This window comes from Ochlerotatus camptorhynchus, unplaced genomic scaffold, assembly GCF_037179485.1.
Source record: "Ochlerotatus camptorhynchus isolate MF236.1 unplaced genomic scaffold, CSIRO-AGI_Acam_v1.1 ptg000499l, whole genome shotgun sequence".
Taxonomy (NCBI): Eukaryota; Metazoa; Arthropoda; class Insecta; order Diptera; family Culicidae; genus Ochlerotatus; species Ochlerotatus camptorhynchus.
Genome location: NW_027040984.1, coordinates 209,112 through 229,444, shown reverse-complemented (window position 1 = coordinate 229,444; position 20,333 = coordinate 209,112). Strand labels below are relative to the sequence as shown.

General features: G+C 40.9%; 1 protein-coding gene across 1 annotated transcript in view; it reads left to right on the top strand.

Annotated features, from left to right (window-relative positions):
- Positions 1 to 13,346, top strand: part of LOC135712662 (inositol-pentakisphosphate 2-kinase-like) — a 46,045-nt gene extending 32,699 nt beyond the window's left edge. Inside the window, exons 4-10 of the mRNA XM_065235604.1 lie at positions 5,478 to 5,669; positions 5,753 to 5,811; positions 11,732 to 11,899; positions 11,971 to 12,082; positions 12,201 to 12,308; positions 12,381 to 12,652; positions 12,837 to 13,346. Coding sequence (XP_065091676.1) covers positions 5,478 to 5,669; positions 5,753 to 5,811; positions 11,732 to 11,899; positions 11,971 to 12,082; positions 12,201 to 12,308; positions 12,381 to 12,652; positions 12,837 to 13,011 — 1,086 coding nt within the window. The 3' untranslated portion in view covers positions 13,012 to 13,346. The remainder of the gene's footprint in view (positions 1 to 5,477; positions 5,670 to 5,752; positions 5,812 to 11,731; positions 11,900 to 11,970; positions 12,083 to 12,200; positions 12,309 to 12,380; positions 12,653 to 12,836) is intronic.
- The last annotated feature ends 6,987 nt before the right edge of the window (positions 13,347 to 20,333 follow it).

Here is a 20,333-nt window from a genome sequence, read left to right as displayed (position 1 = left end):
GACACGATGAACGGACAGGTGTACATAAAAGAGTGCCTCCAGAAGCGGCTGCTTCCTCTCCTGAAGGCCCACAACGTCCCAACAATCTTCTGGCCGGATTTGGCCTCATGCCACTACTCCAAGGACGTGCTGAAGTGGTATGCGGACAATAAGGTCAATTTCGTGCCGAAAATGTTCAACCCTCCCAACACTCCGGAGCTCCGCCCCATCGAGAAGTACTGGGCGATTATGAAGCAGCACCTTCTTAAACGACCTAAGGTAGTGAAGACAGTCGAGGAACTGAAGAAAGTATGGGTTTACATGCAAAAAACGGTTGATTCACAGGTTGTGCAGAATCTTATGCCCGGGGTTAAGGCCAAGGTGCGGGCATTTGCGTATGGACTGTAAATAAAATACGAGTAAAATGGTAAAATGAAGTTTAATAGTTATTTCTCAATCCCTGAAAATTTGATGGCAATCGGATGAAAACTCGAATTTTGCGAATCAATTTTGTGTGTGGCAATTTCATCGTGGACACCCTTTATCTTTTCCCTTTGGAACAAGGCGCACCACATCAGCAGCATCCGAAGTACACAAACAACGTGCAACGATTTTCTGCACGTCACTGTTACTGATTAGCGGATTTAAGCCAGTCATGTACAGCCAAAACTTTTCTGGTGCCGCAGCTTGCGCGATAGATGGCACAGAAAGACGAATCTCGCCCAAATCAATCGCCTTCGTTCCGTTGACGGCAGGTACAGATATCTCCGGTCTACGGCTGTTGGACCCTCCCTTGCCTATTGTATATGTATTTCAATGTTTATGTTATAGAAATGTTGTATATAATGAATCATCACTTATGCGAGTCGATTGTTATGTGTCACGACGAGACCCCTCATCGCGGCGACGCTTTACACGACGGCGCTGCGTCAGCTGTCAACATAGTGACATCGATCCCGAGGAACGTCACGGACTGTCGGAACGTCAACAAAAAGGAGAACGAGAAGAACAGTGCATTTAGTGCACAATTTATTGTTCAAATCAATTTTAGTACAGTTAAAACTAATACAATGGACAGTGGAAATCAAGCCGCACCACTTCCAGAGACAGTACACCAAATTTCTTAAAGCTCATACACAACAAAAACGTGTTGCTCACCTAGAGTTGGTGATCCTAACCCAACATTTCTTTATGAAATTTGTTCGGGTATCGGAAGTATGGCAGATGAACAATCCCCTCGGAACTGCCAGGCATGCGAACGAACGGACTCCGCAGAAAGTGAGATGGTCCAGTGCGAGGTGTGCAAACACTGGGAGCACTTTGGCTGCCCAGGTGTAGATGAGGAAATCCGGCAGCCGGACGCTAATTATATATGCAGACGATGTTCGAAGCAGAGCAAATCCAACGATGATCATCTGAAAGTTCGCGTTGTCCAAACACGTTCTTCTAAAGGCTCTAAGACGAGTTCAAAAGCGAGCTTTAGAAGGGGGAAGAAGAATCCCAACCCGCCGGGAAGTGTGACTTCCAGCGTTCGGGCTGCTTCGCTATCAGAACAGTTTAAGCTCGTCGAAGTAGAACAGAAGATGGAAGAGCAAGCACTACTGGAAGGGGAAGAAATCAGGATGTCAGATGGAGGAGGCGAAACGACTTCGTGGGCTCAAACTGCAGGAGGAATTGGAGCTGAAGCGCAATCAGCAGCAAATTAGGAAGGAATCTTTCAAGAAGCGACAAGCTATTCTTCGTCAAATGGCAGAAACTAGCAGTAGAGATGGCTCGGTAATGAATTCCGACCAAAAGGTAAAAGATTAGCTAGACGAACAGGACGCTGAAAGATCAAATGTAAATCGGTTTGGGAAAACGAAACACCCCAATTTAAAATCGACTCCCGCCGACTCAGCGGATCTTCCCATTCCTCAGCTGCCATCAATACCGCTGAATCCATTTCTACCTCAACTGCCACAGCCTCCAGCACCAATCCCCGCTCCACAGCATCTTCCCGTTCCTATATCGGAGCCTCCAATTCCAGCACCTGCTTACCCAACTCAGATACCAATACCACAGAGTTTTCCCCATTCCAACGCCACAGCCTGCGCCGACAGTTCCCGTTTCCTCCGTTCGAACACTTTCGCAAACACAAATCGCAGCGAGACAGGTTTTAGGAAAAGATCTGCCCGTTTTCAGCGGAAATCCGGAAGACTGGCCCATTTTCATCGGTAACTTTGAGCAGTCTACGGCCACCTGTGGTTACACAGATGCAGAAAATCTGGTTCGCCTTCAACGGTGCTTGAAGGGAAACGCCCTGGAACCAGCACGTCGTCCAGACCCTGCGTACTCTTTTCGGAAGACCGGATCTCCTCATTAGGTCGTTGTTGGGCAAAATCATTCAAATCCTTCAACCGAGACACGACCGGCTAATACAAACATGCACTTTGGTCTTGCAGTGCAAAACCTGGTCGACAATCTCAAAGCAGCACAGCAGTTCAACCACCTTGCGAATTCGGTACTTATGCAAAAACTGGTAGAGAAACTGCCAGATTCGCTGCGACTCGATTGAGCAATCTACAAGAACCAGCATCAGTCCGCAACACTCGACACCTTTGGTGAGTTCATGTCAAAATTGGTGACAGCAGCAAGCGAAGTTTCCTTTACCCTCCCAGGATTAAGCACAACTCAAAGGTCTATCATGTTCACGGAAACCCGGAGCAACAAACAAAAGGGTGGAAACATAGGTGTTGTTCAAGCTCACTCCACAGATGAAACTCCAACTCCCACGTATACCAGTACCCCCACTAGCACTAAACCAGGAAGGCAATACGTATCGTGTGGACAAGCGGGGCATCGAGCAGCTGAATGTCAACAGTTCAGTGTGGCTGATCGTTGGAAGCTAGTACAACAAAAAGGACTCTGCAGAACCTGCCTCAACTGTCACGGCAAGTGGCCGTGTCGATCCTGGAGCGGTTGCGGTGTCAGTGGGTGTCGTCAGAAGCACCATACTCTACTGCACTCCACCACTCCTTCCGAGCGAATGAATGTTTCTTCTAGCCACGTAACATCCGATGATTTGCGGTGGCCCCTTTTCCGCATTCTTCCTGTCATTCTACATGGCAACGATACCTCCCAAACAATCTACGCCTTCATCGACGAAGGGTCGTCTTACACTCTCTTGGACGAATCTGTTGCGAGACGGCTCGGTGTCAGCGGGAAATCAGAAACACTCACTCTGAAGTGGACCGGAAACGTGACACGGGTCCAGCGAAAGTCTCAATGTGTACAACTCGCCATCTCCGGCAAAAGTACCAGTGCCCGACACAAACTTCACAATGCTCGTACGGTTAGTCATCTCGTTGTGCCTACGCAAAGCTTGAAGTATCTGGACCTTTCAAAACGTTTTCCTCATTTGAGTGGTCTCCCACTTGACGACTACAACGGCTTCAACGAGAACCAGAGCTGCAAGAGCGTGTACGTGAGCAGATCTTGGAATATGAAAGGAAAGGTTAGGCACACCGGGCGAGTTTGGCCGAACTGACTTCTGTTGAGGCAAGCCGAGTGTGGTATCTTTCTCTAGGTGTTGTCACCAACCCTTGAGAAAGCCTGGGAAAGTTCGGTTGATCTGGGATGCGGCAGCCAAGGTGGGTGAAGTCTCTTTCAACTCCCGATTCCTGATCTTATACCAGTTCCGTCAATATCCAGTGGCGGTCATTGGCGATGTCATGGAAATGTTCCACCTACTCAAAATGCGTTCACCTGACTGCCAGCCGCAACGCTTCGTATTCCGTCCTCGCCCAACAGACCTACCACAAGTCTACGTCATGGATGTCGCCACATTTGGATCGTATTGCTCACCGGCATCGGCGCAGTACGTTAAGAACCTCAAGGCCGAACAGTTCGTCCACGAGTATCCGAGAGCTGCAGCAGCCATCAAGAACAAACATTATGTCGACGACTACTTGGACAGCTTTAAGACGATCGAAGAGGCGATTGCAGTGGTGAACGAGGTCAAACTGGTACACTCCAAAGGAGGTTTCACTCTCCGACGCTTCCTATCTAACGAACCTGAAGTCCTTCGAGGCTGAAGTGGAATCCAAAAATCTACACCTGGAACGTGGTGGGAAGTCCGAGTCGGTATTGGGGATGAAGTGGATTCCAATCGAGGACGTATTCATCTCTGCCTTCGGTATGCGAGAAGATCTGCAGTGCATTCTGAACAACGACCATGTTCCTACCAAGCGTGTGGTAGCCAGGGTAGTCATGAGTTTTTTCGATCCGCTCGGCCTCATCTTCTTTTTTCTGGTTCATGGTAAAATTCTGATCCAGGAGCTCTGGGCGATAGGAATAGGGTGGGAAAATTCCCCACAACACCAACGAACGCTGGCGACAATGGGTTGACTTACTTCAGCAGCTAGATCTATTACGCATACCGCGATGCTATTTCCATTCATCGCAGGACTTCGCTCGTCTGCAAATCCACCTCTTCGTCGATGCAAGCGAAACTGCCTATGCGTGTGCAGTATACTTCCGTTTGGAAACCGATCGTGGTGCAGAGGTGGCGTTTGTTGCAGCAAAAACGAAGGAAGCACTGCTGAAGACACTCTCAATTCTTCGACTCGAGCTGAAAGCAGCGGTTCTGGGCATCCTTTTGATGGAAACTATCCAGAGGTATCACACGTACACGGTCAGTCGGCGCTAGTGCTGGAGTGATGCAAGCACGGTTTTCGCGTGGGTCAGCCGAGGATCAAGTTTGTTAGGATGTGATTGGAACTCTTCTGGGATTTCATGGATTCCTGTATGGGGCATTTTTGAATTCACACTTTGGAACTGTGGCGTAGAAAGAGGTTGTCATCTGGATATTCCAAAATTATCTTTGTGGATTAGAAAATTTCACGATTCCAAGCTTAGACTTCTATCCCGTTTTCGATGGAAAGTTGTCCAACCAATTCTACAATTCCATAAGCGATGCACATCATTCAACACCTAGCGTCGCAAAATAACTTGAAATGACCTCCGATTGGCACTTTTGCCTCTTTACATTACCGTATAGTTAGCAACAGTAGACATACACGTCATGTGTATTTTATTTTGAAATCCTCAAAGTAAAACTATCGTTATTTACTGCCCCCTTTGCCAGCAGAAACAGCACCAACAAGGTACTTGTTGTTTATCATCGCCGCTAGAGAGTGTATAACTGAAAATAGAGTAAACACCCACCGTCCGGCCGTAAGCGCGCGTAAAATCCTATTTGAAGCACATTGACGCGCGCAGTTTTACTTTACTCGGAATGACCCTCACTTGGCCGTTAGCGCTTATTTACTTAAGTCATCGTCGAATGATGATCACCGGACGGTGTGTGTAAATATTTGCCACCCGAGGGCAGTTAGTTTGTGATTGACATTAATTACGCATACCGTCCCGAGAGGTTGCTGAGAGATCGCCCTGCCTGCCGGGTTAATGAAAAACAAGAGGATTCCGAATGAATCGAGATGTCTTTGTTTGCATTTCAGGACACCACCACCAGAGGGTACTGGTACAACACCTACTGCGTCGAGATCAAACCGAAGCAAGGATGGTCCTTCCACGACGAATGCTACGAAGATGGTTTCACCCGCCGGGAACTGTTTTCCAACTGTGATAGTGCGGAACTTGCCGGAACCGAGATCGGGAAATGTCGGTTCTGTTTGTATCAGTATTTGAAGGTAAGGACGTTTGACTTGAATAGCTTGTGAAGCTTATTGATTGAGCATGTTGTGATTAACGATTTGTTTATACTCCATTTCAGCTCCAAAAGAAGTCGATAGGGAAAGTTAGTAAATATTGTCCGTTGGATCTGTTCTCTGGGTAAGTTTTAGAAAAACCCACATCGTTGAACTAACTCTTCTCCGTGATCGAATAAATTTCCATTCGTCTTGGGGTTTGAATGCGAAAAATAACCCGACAAACCAACGGAAAACAGACAGCTCTCCTGCTTTCATAATCCGAATTAAATTTAGCACGCACCTTTGCCCTCCACAAGAGAAGAGCGTAAATATAAACGCAGATAACCAAAACAAGCATTAAGACAAACGTGCATAAAACGCATTTCGGAGAAGCAAAAAAAAAGGAAAACATCCAACACGCTGGGATTTATTTTGGACCGTTTTATTCCTGGCCAAGAATAAATTAAATTTATCTACCGTACCGCGACAGCGCAAAAACAAGACGCATCCAGGAAGTCGCTTGTCACTTCCAATTTTATGCTCCATCAAGCCCCACTCTCCCCGTCCATATTCGTTCTCCGGCACTGCTCAAATGCCCCGAAAAAGCACTTGCACCATCGCATCGTCTTGTTTCGTATTAAGGTGCAATTTTCTTTGGTGCGATGTCTACAAATTCAAAACCAGTTGTTTTCGACGCATCATTTCAGATTGCAAAAACACTCTAGTCTTTACATTGCTTTTGTTATTTTACACGAAATGACGTAATCTGAAAACTGGGTTTGAATTTTTGGAAATTGCATGAAATTAAATTGCACCTTAATAATGTTCCTTCTGGTTCTACCACCTCACCTGGCTCCTCCACAACCACAGCACCAGCTATATTAACAACATGTGAGGACAAAAACGGTGGGGATAGTTGTATGACGAAGCTGGCGGATATTTTTACTCAAAAATTGGTAAAACTCACACATGGGGCAACATTTGACTCAGGCTCACTAAATTTGTACCATCATCATCGTCAGTGAACAGCTCTTTGATGCTGATGGGTGTGCTGGGATTTTCAGAGGAAAATATGTAACATTTTGAGCAAAACACAAAAATGCTGATTCATTACCCGTGAATGTTGTTTTGATCCGTGAGCAAGTCTAAGTTTAAATCCTGCGTACGCTGCGTGGGATGGAAAGTAAGAACTCCGCAGTCGAAACTGATCTCAACTGGTTGTTATGGTAAACAAAATCAATCGATCGTTTGTATTTATTGGAGGATTAAAAAAAAACATTCTTAATCCTTCGTCTGTTCTGTGCCAAAAAAAAAAGAGTGCAACATTGCCCAAAATTCAATATCTCAAAAAGTCGTTCCAGCCATGAACATTGAAGTTTAGAAAGGGAAAAAGTCTACTCCAGTAACCACCAAGCTTGTTAATGATTGGCGTAGCTAATGGGGGTACCCAGGGTACTCGCCCTCCTCCAGAATGATCCCGGTCTCCTTCAGATTTTGTTGTTGATTCTAATCCAAAAATTTAAATTAATTAATCTTCAAAAAGTTCTGGAGGGGGGTCAGATTATTCCGGAAGGGACCCTGATCTCTGGGCAGCCCCATTAGCTACGCCAATACCGTTAACAGCCCGATTAGGGGCCGGTTTTGCAATTATAAGGCTTTTATCCCTCTTTAAATTTTTATATTAGTCTTATTTGAGCATTAAATATATTGCACTTTTTGCATTAGCGGGCTTAGAAATATGTGTTATGGGCCTTTCGCTTGTTTTTTCAAATGTTTGAAATGGGAATGTTTTTGACGTAGGATTACGTCTTTCGGCAACATATTGGGGGTGCAATTTCAGAAAACCAAATTCGACCGCATTACGAAAAGAGGTAAGGTGTTGATCTCATACATATAACTCTGTCAATAGCAGATGGATTTCAAATCTAAACAAGCCTAAACGATTGGATTCCCTAACAGAGTCGCCGAATATTAATACCAAGCACTGAGCATGCCAGACGATATCGATCTTTATGCCTTTTGGTGCAAATTTTAATCCCCTCCTACTAAGAGCATTATGCCGAATTTTCTTAATAGGAGGGGCTTAAAATTTGCATCAAAAACTATTAACGTAGGTACCGTCCGTAGGCTCATATTCTGTGATTGATGTGTTTTCCCTAATAGGGGAAATGGCTCTAATGTTGGCCTATGGATCTAAGATTGGGCCCATCGCTAAAAATATGCCATTTTCTTGCAGAATATTACTGAAAGCTTATTCACTGAAAGGAATTTATTGAAACGATAAACAAGATTCAACATTTATTTAACAAGATTCCCAAGATTCTGGGGCTTTGACATTTGTGTAGAGTCTGAAACTAGAACTTTTCTTCAAAATTTGTGATCACAGATTTGTAAAAAAATAACATATTTATGGATCTTAGAGTCATAATTGTCAAGGTTCTGAGACTTGGAAGGGTTATAACAAATTACAGAAAAATCTATAGAATCTTGCGGACATCTGGAATTTTAAGTAAAATTCAAAATTTTAAAGCGTTAGCAAACTCTTTAAGGGAAAGTGGAATTTTTGAAATTCAAAAGTAGTTTTTTTTTTTGTTTAAAATCGAAATTCTGTCAATGAAAATGTGTCCACCATGGTAGGCAAGTAGAATGCAATGACCATATTTTCATGAACGGAATTTTAGTTTTGGACTTAAAAACTGCTCTTGAATTTTTCAAAACTAGTGGCTGCCCCTTGTAACAATATTGAACCGTTGTCACAAATAAATCCAAGATGTCAAACCAAAGTAAATTTGGTTTTAACTAGTTTCCTACCCGACAAGCAGGCTTACTCATATCGGACTTTTCCGCTGCCACTGCCGTTTCACTTCCACGAGCATTGCATTCGGGCATTTACTCTCAATATTAGTCGTAAAAAGTGACTTTAGTGATTAAATTTTAGAAAATAGTGACTTTTTAGTGACCTGCAGATATCTGGATTTTTTTGTAAAATTTAAAAGTATTCAAAATGTAAATTTCTAACAAATAGGAGGATTCTCACATAATTTTCAAATGAAAAGTTCTGAGCAGAATTCCAGCATTATTCTGACATAAAGTCCATGGAAATTATTAGAAAAATTTGGAGGGATTTTTGTGGAGAAGAATGCAAGTTCTAAATTAAATTCTTAGGTAATTTTAGAAGGAAAAAAAAGGAGTTTTGAAAAAAAAAACTTTAAGGAAAATTCCTACGTGATTCTGAAAAGATTTGTATGGGGATCGTGAGGAAAATGACAAATGAATTTGAAGAAGAATTCCAAGAGAATTTTGATGAGAATTCAACAAGAAACTGATTTCTAATAGTTTTCTGGAGATAATTTCAACCCTAGTGCAAAGATTCATTACAGAGCTCCAACAAAATTGAATGCAAGAAAATTGCTGATAATTAGATTGAAATTCTTTAAAATACTGCAAGGGGTTCATGAATAAAATTTCGAAATATTTCTGCTGCTTTGAATAGAGTTAAAAAAAATATTTTGACAAGAATTTCAAAGGAATCAAAGTCCCCGAACCTAAGGGATTTCTAAGAAGGATTCCAATCAAATGTTTAGAAGTCCCAAAAAGAATTCAACGGTAATTATTACGCGGAGTGTTTTCTGGATAATTTCAGAAGAATCCCATGATAACACTAGTTTACAGCATTTTTGAACTCGGTAAGGTGATGATCATTTCCAATGCAAAATCCTACGCTGAATTCAATGCCGTGGTCAGAAAAAATTAAAGTAGAGCCATTTTTTAGATACATATCAATTTGATACACAAAAATTTTGATTTTTTGAATTTTGGACAAAAAAACGATTACTAAAATGTCAATATCTTTGGAACTAGTGCACCAATTTCAAATCTTTTTTTATGAAAATGAAGCTAAATAAATTTGCTATCGTTCACTAGAATATTATGTCTTGATTAAAAATTAATTTTGAAGTCATTTAAAAATTTACAGCATTTTTTTTTATTTTTCCTGCGAATTTTCCATAAAAATCTTGTTTTAATCAACATTTTCAATGGGATAAAAAGATTCAAAAAATAATTCCATAATTTATTCTTAAAGTCCATTAAAAACTGGAGAAAATGAGCCTTTAATGGATGAAATCGGTTAGAAATTGTCGAAGTTATGAAATTTTTTGTAAAATCATGGAAATTGAATGTTCCAAGATTGGCCGTTGTCCCGCTCCTAGGTTCATGCACCACTTCCAGTAAGCCTTTCTGCGGACGTGTACGCATATGGTGCATTTCACTGACACTACCAGCTGTCACGCAAAATTAAATGGGATATTTTCAACAATATAATTTACGCTAGTGTTTGTGAGACCGCTCGGCGAGAACCTAACGCAACCAACTCAATTTGACAGCTTTCTTTCTTTAACATTGCTTAACGATGTATACGACAAAACGTGAATTCAAGTGTAAAAATGATCCTCAAAAGTTTTGTTACGCGTGTGGCAACTATATATTTACAAAATCGGTCAGTTTCACTGCTTCGTTGCAAACTGCATACAGGCTTTATTTTAAAATTGATCCTGGAGACTTTGACGAACCGTGGATTTCAAAAGTATTATGTAGTTCGTGCAAAACGTGCTTGGCTAGGTGGATGTCAGGCGCAAGGTAAATTGATTTTTTGAATAACTTTCATATAAACAATTTATGTACAGCATGGTAGTGCTTTGTTCTTTCCTGATCGACATTATCTTACTTCATCTATTTTTGATAAGTGTTAATGTCTTACTTACTAACTCACTTATTTGTTATCTGTCAGTCGCTATTTGTCCTTTGACATGCCCACCATATGGCGTCGACCGTTTTGTCATGCAACGGATTGTTATTTCTGCTTGACAAAAGTTAAGCAACAAGGACGTCACAAAACAGTTGAGTATCCACAAGTGGCTTCTATGACAAAACCTGTTCCACATTCAAGTTCGGTTCCGTATCCTGTTTATCCAAAGCGGAAACGAGCGCCCTCTGTTGAATCGACCGTTACAAAAAGTGAGGAGGAATTCAAGGAGGAATGCGAGGAAGACTTCGAGGTGGAATTGGAAAGAAACCCAAAACTGTTTACACAATCCGAATTTAATGATTTGGTGCGAGATCTCGACTTATCGAAGGAGAAATCCGAATTGCTGGCATCACGCTTGAAAGAACACAACATGCTGAGCAAGGAGGTCAAAATTTCTTGTCACAGGAATCGTCACAAAAAATTTGACAAATATTATGGTTTATGAAAAAAAAAAAAATCTTGCCGAATTCTCTTAAAAGAAGAGGCTTAAAATTTGCATCAAAAAGCATAAACATAGGTACCGTCCAGTAGGCTCAGAATCGAGGACAAATTTCCACAGCATTGTTCTAAACTGGCTTTCAAGCTTCCAACCCATCGGCCCTTTTCAGGACCACAAATGACTGATAAAAGAGTTAACTAAAGAGTAAGAGCTTGTTTCCAAGACATACCGTCCAGGATTGGCTTACACTACATGGACATCGACGGCTCGACACCTCACAAACAGAACTCTCAAATTGCTTCCGAATTTCAAACTATCGAACTTTTTCTCTGATAACAAGTTAAGAAATCAATTTAATATATACTTTACTTTTGCTGTGACATCAAAACTACCTTTCGTAATCCTACGTCAAATCTACGGTCGTGTCTTGGATGCAACCTCTTACTTTTTGCTTTTATAATTATAGAACAATTGTATAGAGTATTTTATTAACAATTGCTAATGAAGTATATGATTGATTTACAGAACAATTTTATGGAGGGATTGAAAGCTGCTTTAAATTTATTTTTAAAATAGAACAGTTTTTGACTTTCTCGACAGACTATAAAAGGTTTTCAAAACAGCAAAAAGCTGAGTTACTAACCACGAATGTTTTACACTTTGAAATGCTGTGTTTAAACTAAACGGACTGTTCATTGCCGTTATGAAAATATCATAAATCAGAGTGGATGCCAAATCGCTGCTGAATTTTTAATTAATTTTCGCAGAACGGCATTATCTTTATTTTTGATACCGTAATCTCATTTAATTTTACAGAAAACCGATCCGAATGCTACACGCCGTCAAGGGCCTCATCGGTGCACCGCAGAACAACTTCAGGCTCTCCAAGAACGGTCGCATCGTGTACGACGAAAAGCAGGAGAAATCCGTCTTCAATCGTATCCTGAAAGAACTCTTTCCGCGTGACGGACGTACCAAAGAAGAGTATGTTCAATCTTTAAATCCATTCTTCATGGTAACATTAATAAAATAAAAAATCTCCTCTCCTCTTCCAGAAGAAAAACCATTTTTATGAACCTGATAAAGGAGATCCTGCTGAAGGATTTCTCCACCTATGAAGCACATCGTGATCGAAAGCTGTTGACTATACGGAAGGATAGGAAAAAGGTAGGCACCATCCATCGCCATGAACGAAAAGAATCCGAACCGTTTTATATTTTATTCAATTTAATTTAATTTTATTTTACTGTTATTAATGATTGTTTTCGTCTTTTATGGCTTTCAGAAGGATAAAAATCAGATCCACGAACGTACCTGCAGTCCAATTAATTATCAGTTTCTTCCGAAGAGCTGTGCTCTCAAGCAAGTCCTGGACACCCAGCTTCTGGCGAAGGTAGGGAAAAAGGCAATATAATGAGAATAATCCGGAATCGATATTGACGCTTCGTTTTCTCTTTCTTTCCAGTCAAATCTTACCAAGGTGCGTCCGGACTTGCACCGACAAGGTAGCAGCTCATCGCCCGGCCCGTTTGCCTTCATCGATGAGCTGTACGAGAAGTATTTGGACTGCCTTGAGGATTACTGTGGCAACCAGGTGAGCCGGACGGCGTCGGACAGGTCGAATTACTTCATCGAGTCCTACCTGGACGAGCAGGAAAAGTATCAGCTTGGTGCAACCGCGCTGGATTGTTCCATTATGATCACCTTTAGGCGGCTGGCCGAGCGGGAGGAGGAAAGGTATGAGGCGTCTTTTAAGGATTTAAATGCCGTAGGTTTTAAATGGATGTAAATTTGATCCTTCAGAATTCGTTCTGTTGGGATTGATTTCATTTGTTTCCGTTCGGACACGTAAATCGTCGCCGTGAAGTCGAATTTAGAATTGTAATCAACGTCTGCTGACGCGTAATTCTTCCCGTTGTAGATTGCCATCGGCCGCCCGGAGTCACATCGTCTCAATCAAAGCCATGAAGTTTCTGGTCAACGTTACCATCACAGATCTCGACCCAAAATCGCTCAACCATCACAAGAAATACCTCCAACAGTTGCAGAATTCCGTCGGAGCCTATCGGGAGTTTATGTCCAAGATTAGGCGCTAGAATATAAGAATGTAGGAAGCTGTCGATTGTTGTCATTGTCTTAGAGCATCAGCATATGCGTGATACATGAATGTTTTGTGGTGTAACCATTTTAGAACAATTACTATTTATTATTCACTTCTCTTCCATTTTAGGATAGTGACAATTTTCTACCGAGGTTTTAATAGTATTTGAGGCAATACAGACTCTCATGTAGTAGGACATTATGGATATAAGATTAGTCTAGCAGAATGCAATTACACGGCTCATACACAATGTAGAATACAATTCCAATTTATACACTTCTACAGACCTGTTTGGATAAATATATGCTCTTATTTATTTCCCCTTGTGAAGGCAAATGTGAACTGATTACGTATTACAATCCATTGTTCTTTTAAGCGTTAATAATAAGCATGGCACAGTGGTTTAAAAGTCTGTTTTTTTTTATATCTTTATTAAGGAGACTTTCAGCCGTTGGTTGGCTCGTCTCCGATAAAATTCTGTCGTTAGCGATAAATCTTAACTAATAGCACCAATAAAACATGGATTTAGAGTGCTGACTTCTTCAGCAAAGTTGATGGACATGACGTGCTCATGGTTGTTTCAGCTGGCGCAGATTTCGCGCGTTTTCATAGATCTGTGGCGCGGATTATGGGGAAAGCTTAGCACAGAAAGTAAAACCATTTTATTTTTCAACTATCAACACGCAAAAAACGGTTCCGTTATTCGTGAACAAAAAATTATGAATACCTGAACTGCTGGTTCACATGAATTCTCGCGTCATTTTTCAAATAAACCAATGTAACATATCCGCCATTTTGAGGAAATCGAAGTTGAAGTTCGACAGATTATTTTTTAACTGTTTAGAAACAATACATTTTGCAATAAGAATTTTTAATGTAGTCAGTGAATAATACCGTTGAAAGATCAGTAGAAACGGTAAAATCACAATTTTACTTTGAATTTCATGCTACAATATAGAAAAAAAAAACCACATACGACGTTTTGACTAGTCAAGTTGTACATCGGACATGTTACATTGGACGATTTTTCTCAATGACATAATCATGTAACACTCATTACATTTGACGTTTTGTTCTACATGATGCTAGATTCCCTTTCACAGATTTCAGAGTAGAGTACCTAACTTTAGATTGGCCGCCTTAGAAAATGAGCACCAATCATGTTAGGCAGTTCAAATGACCGAAGTAACAATCATGTACCCATCATTTCAATTTCAAACTGTACGTTGGACAATTTTTGACCTATGATTATCTTAAATAATTGAAAGTAAATTTTGATGGTTGTTTTTGTATCACATATTCGTATCGATTAACTCGATTTGTTTACATTTGTTACTAAGAACCTTTTAAAAAGTGACGCGAGAATTCATGACTTTGTTCTCGGAAACGTGATCACGTAAATCAAATCCCAAATCCATGAACTTAGTTCATGCCTGCTTAGAGCGAGCTGCAAATTAGTAACGCTCTAGTAAATGTCAAATAAATGCATCCGTGAACTTGGATCACGAGCAGAGCTGCACTGCCTATAATCTCATATCAGTCCCACATGGAAAAAGTAGGCATTGAGAAAATGGCAGTTAAAGTTACGAAGTTCAATTCCCATGTAAATATTTGAAAAATCATTGTAAATTAATTAATATTTTATTCAAGATGAAACCACTTACAATGAAGCTTGCATGTTTGGTTATATCAGCCATATGGCGATCCAAAAAGCAGAACCCTAACTTGACCTCTGGACGATCGAATTTCAGGATGGGACTTATATGCGATTACTTTGCTTGATGAGACAAACTGACTTGATGTTGTTTTCACATTTTTCATTATCAAAATCCACAGTTTTATCACGCAATATGAAAGTAGAAGCCAATTGATAGTGGATAACGATGTTATCTTAAAATTGACGAAAATCCATATGGGACTGATATGCGATTAAAGGCAGTAGCAACTGTCGTTTTTAGTGGTTGTTAATTGTTTATTATGTTTTCCACCGTCGGGGTTAACCTCAATCTGTTGACAGTTCAGTGGTACTGTATACGTGGACTTAGTCGATTTTTTCTTGGGTAGATTTCCTCGATAATTTTTCAGACTGCAGTGAGATGTAAACCGCACTTCTGCATTGTCCATGAGCAACATCCTTTCACCGCACTGTTCCTTGACAATGTTCAAGTTAAAATGCGGAAATGTTAGAATATTTTTTTTCGAAAAAAAAAACGACTAAGTGCTTGTAAAAAGTACCATTGAACTGTCAAAAAGGTTCAGCCGATTAACACTGAGTTCATTCGTGACGTCACACTGCAGAACCTAATTAGGTTAACTGGACTGAGGGATAGAATTTCGGGAACCAATAAGGTGATCCAAGAGACGTTTCTCAGTGGAACTGACAGCTATAAATCTAGATTGTTTGAGTCTATCTCGCGACATATCTGGTGCTCATGGTGCTGAATGTAAACATAAACAAACCAGAAATTCATAGGAGAATAAACTGCGAGTTCTACTCTGATCTGTCAAAAGTTCTTGATAAACAAAAAAGTCAGCTAATCGCAACTGGCTCGTGCACAGGGTGGCCAGATTATTTTTTTCATTATCGGTAACTTCTCAAACCTTTATCGGTTGTTATCGGTAGGCCGTCTTAAGAAGGCTTTCCCAATACTTGAAACCTTTGTGAGCGGGGGGAACTCTGCTCCAGAACAATACGCTGCCCTTCAGTTCTTCTGCTTTAAACTAGGGATTTGTACCTAAATTATCTTGCAACTAGCATTTCACCTGACTTTTATTTTTGATTCGATTTACGTGAAAAATAATAATTGATTGCATCGCAATATTTTGCACAATAATTTACCAACTAAGATCAATTAATCAATAAAGTTAGGATATTGTTTTTGAATAAAAAAAAAACTAGTTTAATTTGAGAAGCACACGGAATATAAAGATGGTTGCATTTCTGTTCGATTGGGAATGGGAATGTCTATTGGGAATGTTTGATTTTCTCAGATTTTGACAGTTCATTTGACTGAAAACATTATCTCCGCCCATCTCTCCCTCTGACTATTTCTACTTTAAACGTGTCGAAATCAATATTTCTAATTCTAATACAAATTCTGACTACACGGAAACACGCTTGCCGTCCACGATGCACGCTTTGATCCAAGTGCCCGACTCGTATAGACGAGTGCACGGATGGATTTGAGTTCACTCAGTCCAGAGATGCCAGATTTTTTTCTTTGCAATTCCGTAGACTTATTCAAATCTACGGATTTCTACGGATTTTTTTTTAGTCGAAGGTGATATTTTTTTTAGTTCTAAGGTGATATTTTACGTTAAATTATAAATCAATGAAATGACTTTTGAAAAAAACTACTAGGGACAGCCTTCTGGGGTTGTACGCAACGATGACGTCGGACTACGTGGTCTTATATAATAAATGTTATTTGTTAACTGCCGCAGGACTTGTGTTTTGTGTAGGAATAGGAATTTGAGCGGGGTTCTCTCTGTTTATACTCTTTAGTATGACTATGATTGCCCTGAAAAGAAGCTTTTGATATGAATTTTAGTTAGGACATGTTCAGAAATTTAACTCTTCTGGAAAATCTTGGTGGCCCTGAAAAGGTAGTACAGCCATGAATACCATGATACTGTTGATACTGTTGCACCTGTAGTTGTTGGCATACTTTCACTGATTGCCCGGGGATCCTTGTTCAGCCATAACAAGATCCACGGTGCTGAAATTCAACCAGCTTGTTGAAGTAGGTACACACAGCACGTGACTGGATCATCAGAGTTGCTCTTTGTAGTTCAGTCAATTCCTGGATAGGATCTGTTAAGTCATTGCCATTGTGTCCTACTGACAATCGATATAGGAGATTCAACAAATGGGGCCACTTCATCTCATTTGCATTAAGTGTGAGGAACATCGTAGGCTTTCCCAATTGTCGCATCATGCTGAACAAATAAAAGCGCATTGCAAGCCTTCGGAAACTCTAAGGCTAAGAACTTTCATTGTCATATACAACAAATGTTGTGGTTTGGCCACACACGGAGAACAAATTCGTTAAGTTAAGATAACAATTCTAATAGTTACTTTCACATGGAATTTTGTTGTTTGAAAGAAACCTATAGTTATTCCAACATTAATTTGACCGTCAACTCAATCATATCTACCTTATAGATTCAACTGTTCATCTTATACTCAATTCAACTATAACTTTGATCAATTATAACAACCGTCAAATGTAATTTATTTATATAATTTGGTTTCAATTGATCATCATAAATCCATTGTGATGCGTAGAGCAGGCGATAAGATAGCTGGCTCTCACGCAGATGAACACGGTTCAAATCTAAGCTGAATGTTCTTGTTCACTTTTTTATGATTTTGCAGTTGTGTTTTTGAGATCGATAGAGAAGTTCAGAAGAGCAGTTCGTTTAATAAACATCGTTAAATTTTGCTTTCCTAACAATAGTTTTTGTAAGTGTCAGCCACCTCAGTCAGGAGCACTTTCGAGACTCCCTGACTCCAATGGCCTCAGGGTCGGCACGCTTACCGATTGCAATTACGCGGGCAGGGAATGATCGCACGTGACACACAGAAAAAACTCCACAAGCACTTCACTACTCAAGAATAGACATTTATTTCACTTTCCTGAACTTTTATTCTCCCTCTTTACTACCTTATTCTCCCACTTTCTTACAATCTATCTGACCTGGTTTCTTCGTCGGGGCCCCTCGCAACACCTCCACTATGTGTCTTCGATTGTCGACCGCTTGTCCTCGGTCGACGTCCGCTTCCTCTCCACTTTCTAGTCGTGTATCTCGTTCGCGCGCTTGCTGTACGGGATGGCGATGACGAGCACCAGGTTACACTCCCTGGGCCTATGAGTTGGTGACGAACTCGGCCGGCAGGCAATGACGGTGTAACCTTCCGGTACGTCTACCGGAACTTCACTGCGTACAGGTGATCTGTACTAAATACAGCGGGGTCCTGCTGTCCTTGACTCTCTCCTCACACTTTTTCACTGTTTCCACTCTTACTTGCGTCAATTTAGCTGGCTTGCTTTCTTGATGAACCGTTTTCGCTGGTGGTCTTACGATCAGTGCTTATTAATTTCAGAGTTGAGTGAGTCATTGGGTCACTGCTCCAGGCTGTTGGCCATTCGTCGTTCATCGCCAGTTTGTCGTGCCCGTTATCCTCCATTCAAAATGGCCATCTCTATCGCCACCCCCCATGGCCTCCCAACAGGCAGTTGTTTGTCCATCTGGTGGCGGGTTTTTGCAATTCTCGGTGGGGTGGATTGTTGCGTTCTACAGTAAGCTGTCCTACCTCTGCCTACTAGGGAGTTTGACAACGGAGAAAACTGCACAACACTCACGAACATTACCTGCCATTTTTTTACACTTTTACGGAACTAAACAAAAAACCACGATTATCTAAAAAATACTCGAAACAAAGACACTAGCACTTACATTTTCTCGAATCAACTAAAACATAGTTGTATTTTGAAGTTTGACGTTTGTTCATGTACTGAAATATACAGTTGAGCCAACCGAGGAGCCAACTATGAATTATAGTTGTTGCCCTCTATATATAGTCAAAACAACTACAGTTTCGGGTTATCTCTAAAACAATTGAACAATATAGTTATTTTGACCGGAAAAATAATTGCGTCTGCTATAATTTGTTCTCCGTGCACGCCTGTCTTGACGAAGATTTTCACTGGATGCCATCATGAGATATGTCATCCGAACTCCTGGCTTGAGTTTCCGTAGATGGCTGAAACATTTGACAGGAAAAGCTATCTCTTCGCCGTGCTCGTCATATATTAATGACAGATGAACCTTGTTTTGCGCCGGAGCGATCTCCAGGCATTTGTCCTCATTCCAAAGGAGCGTTTCTTGTTGCCCAAGCAGTAATTCTGTCTCATTATCCACGGCAATGGTTTCCAGCTCAATTTGAGGATCCACTGCAGGGGTTTCAAGACCATCTATGGCGATCTGAGCAATTGTGATCCCGTAGTGGCGGTACAGTGGTGTCGTTATCTAATAAGAAAGCCACGTTTTAACCGTAGTTTCCTTTATAAAGTCGGACAAGTACGACGACTTATGGATTACGTGCTTTTTGATGAACACGTTGAAGGCCTGATCATCATCGAGCTGACGGGGAAGAGAGCGTCGTCTCTCTTACAGAACGCAAACGGTAGAACAACATTCGAGCAAAAAGAAAATTATCAAATAACTATCATATGACATATGTGATTTCGTTACAATTCCTCAATTTGGTGTAAATTAAATTTGACGGCCTTCGGCGACAGTGTCGTATGACAGAGCCTGCCGTATGACATTTTAGTTTGGTGCTGTAATTTGAAAACTTGTTTTGCAAGTGTCCGAAGCAAAGGCAGTCGATTATCACAGAAAATGTGTCAACTACGGTGACCGCTTACAAGACTGGTCTTGACATGATTTTTATTCGCCTTCACACGGCACCGTGGAAAATTTTTCTCTTCAAGCAAATATTGACAGTATATTATGGAAACGTTCGGCGGAGTGAAGAGATAGTACGAAGGCCGCCATGTTTCACGCACAGTCTGACGTCTGCTTATGGGATATGTCATAGGAGAGAAGAGCTACAGAGTCGCCGTCAACGCCAATTCTATCAAAAAGCGGATAAGTGAGCAATAAAACCAACCGGTGGAAACTAACGATTTTAAATTGGCTCACTACTTGACCCAAGCAAATCTATTAACGTACCCCATTCTAGTCTAAATTCTAGTACTACACAATGTTTGTTTTAATTCGCTATGAAAGTTTGACAGATAAAATAAGGGGTTCATGGATTTTCCATGTTTTGAGGGGTGCATCGATTAGCTTGGGACCGAAGATAGTACCAGAGCTGGGCCAAAAAGTTGAGCACGTTTCTTCGGGACCTACTAGCAACAATCAGTACGAAACTAACGATTTTAAATTGGCTCACCACTATTCTAGTTGAAATTCTATTACTACACTATGTTTGTTTTGATTCGCTATGAAAGTTTGACAGATAACATCAGGGGTGTGTGGATTCATGCAGAACATGCAGGGGTGAGTGAAATAGCTTGGGACTGCTTGGGACCGTTGTTCTGGTACTGAGTGAGCCAAAAATAATAATGATTTTCTTCGGGACCCAGTGGTCTTAGAGTTACCTCTATGCTACTAGTCTCTATGATAAAACCAAAGATGAACCAAAGAAAACCAAAACGGTTGACGATGACGGGTGAATTTTACTTTATGCTTCTTTCCCTTCAGAATCAGATTATACTCTAGATTGTAAAATTCGATTATGAAGGG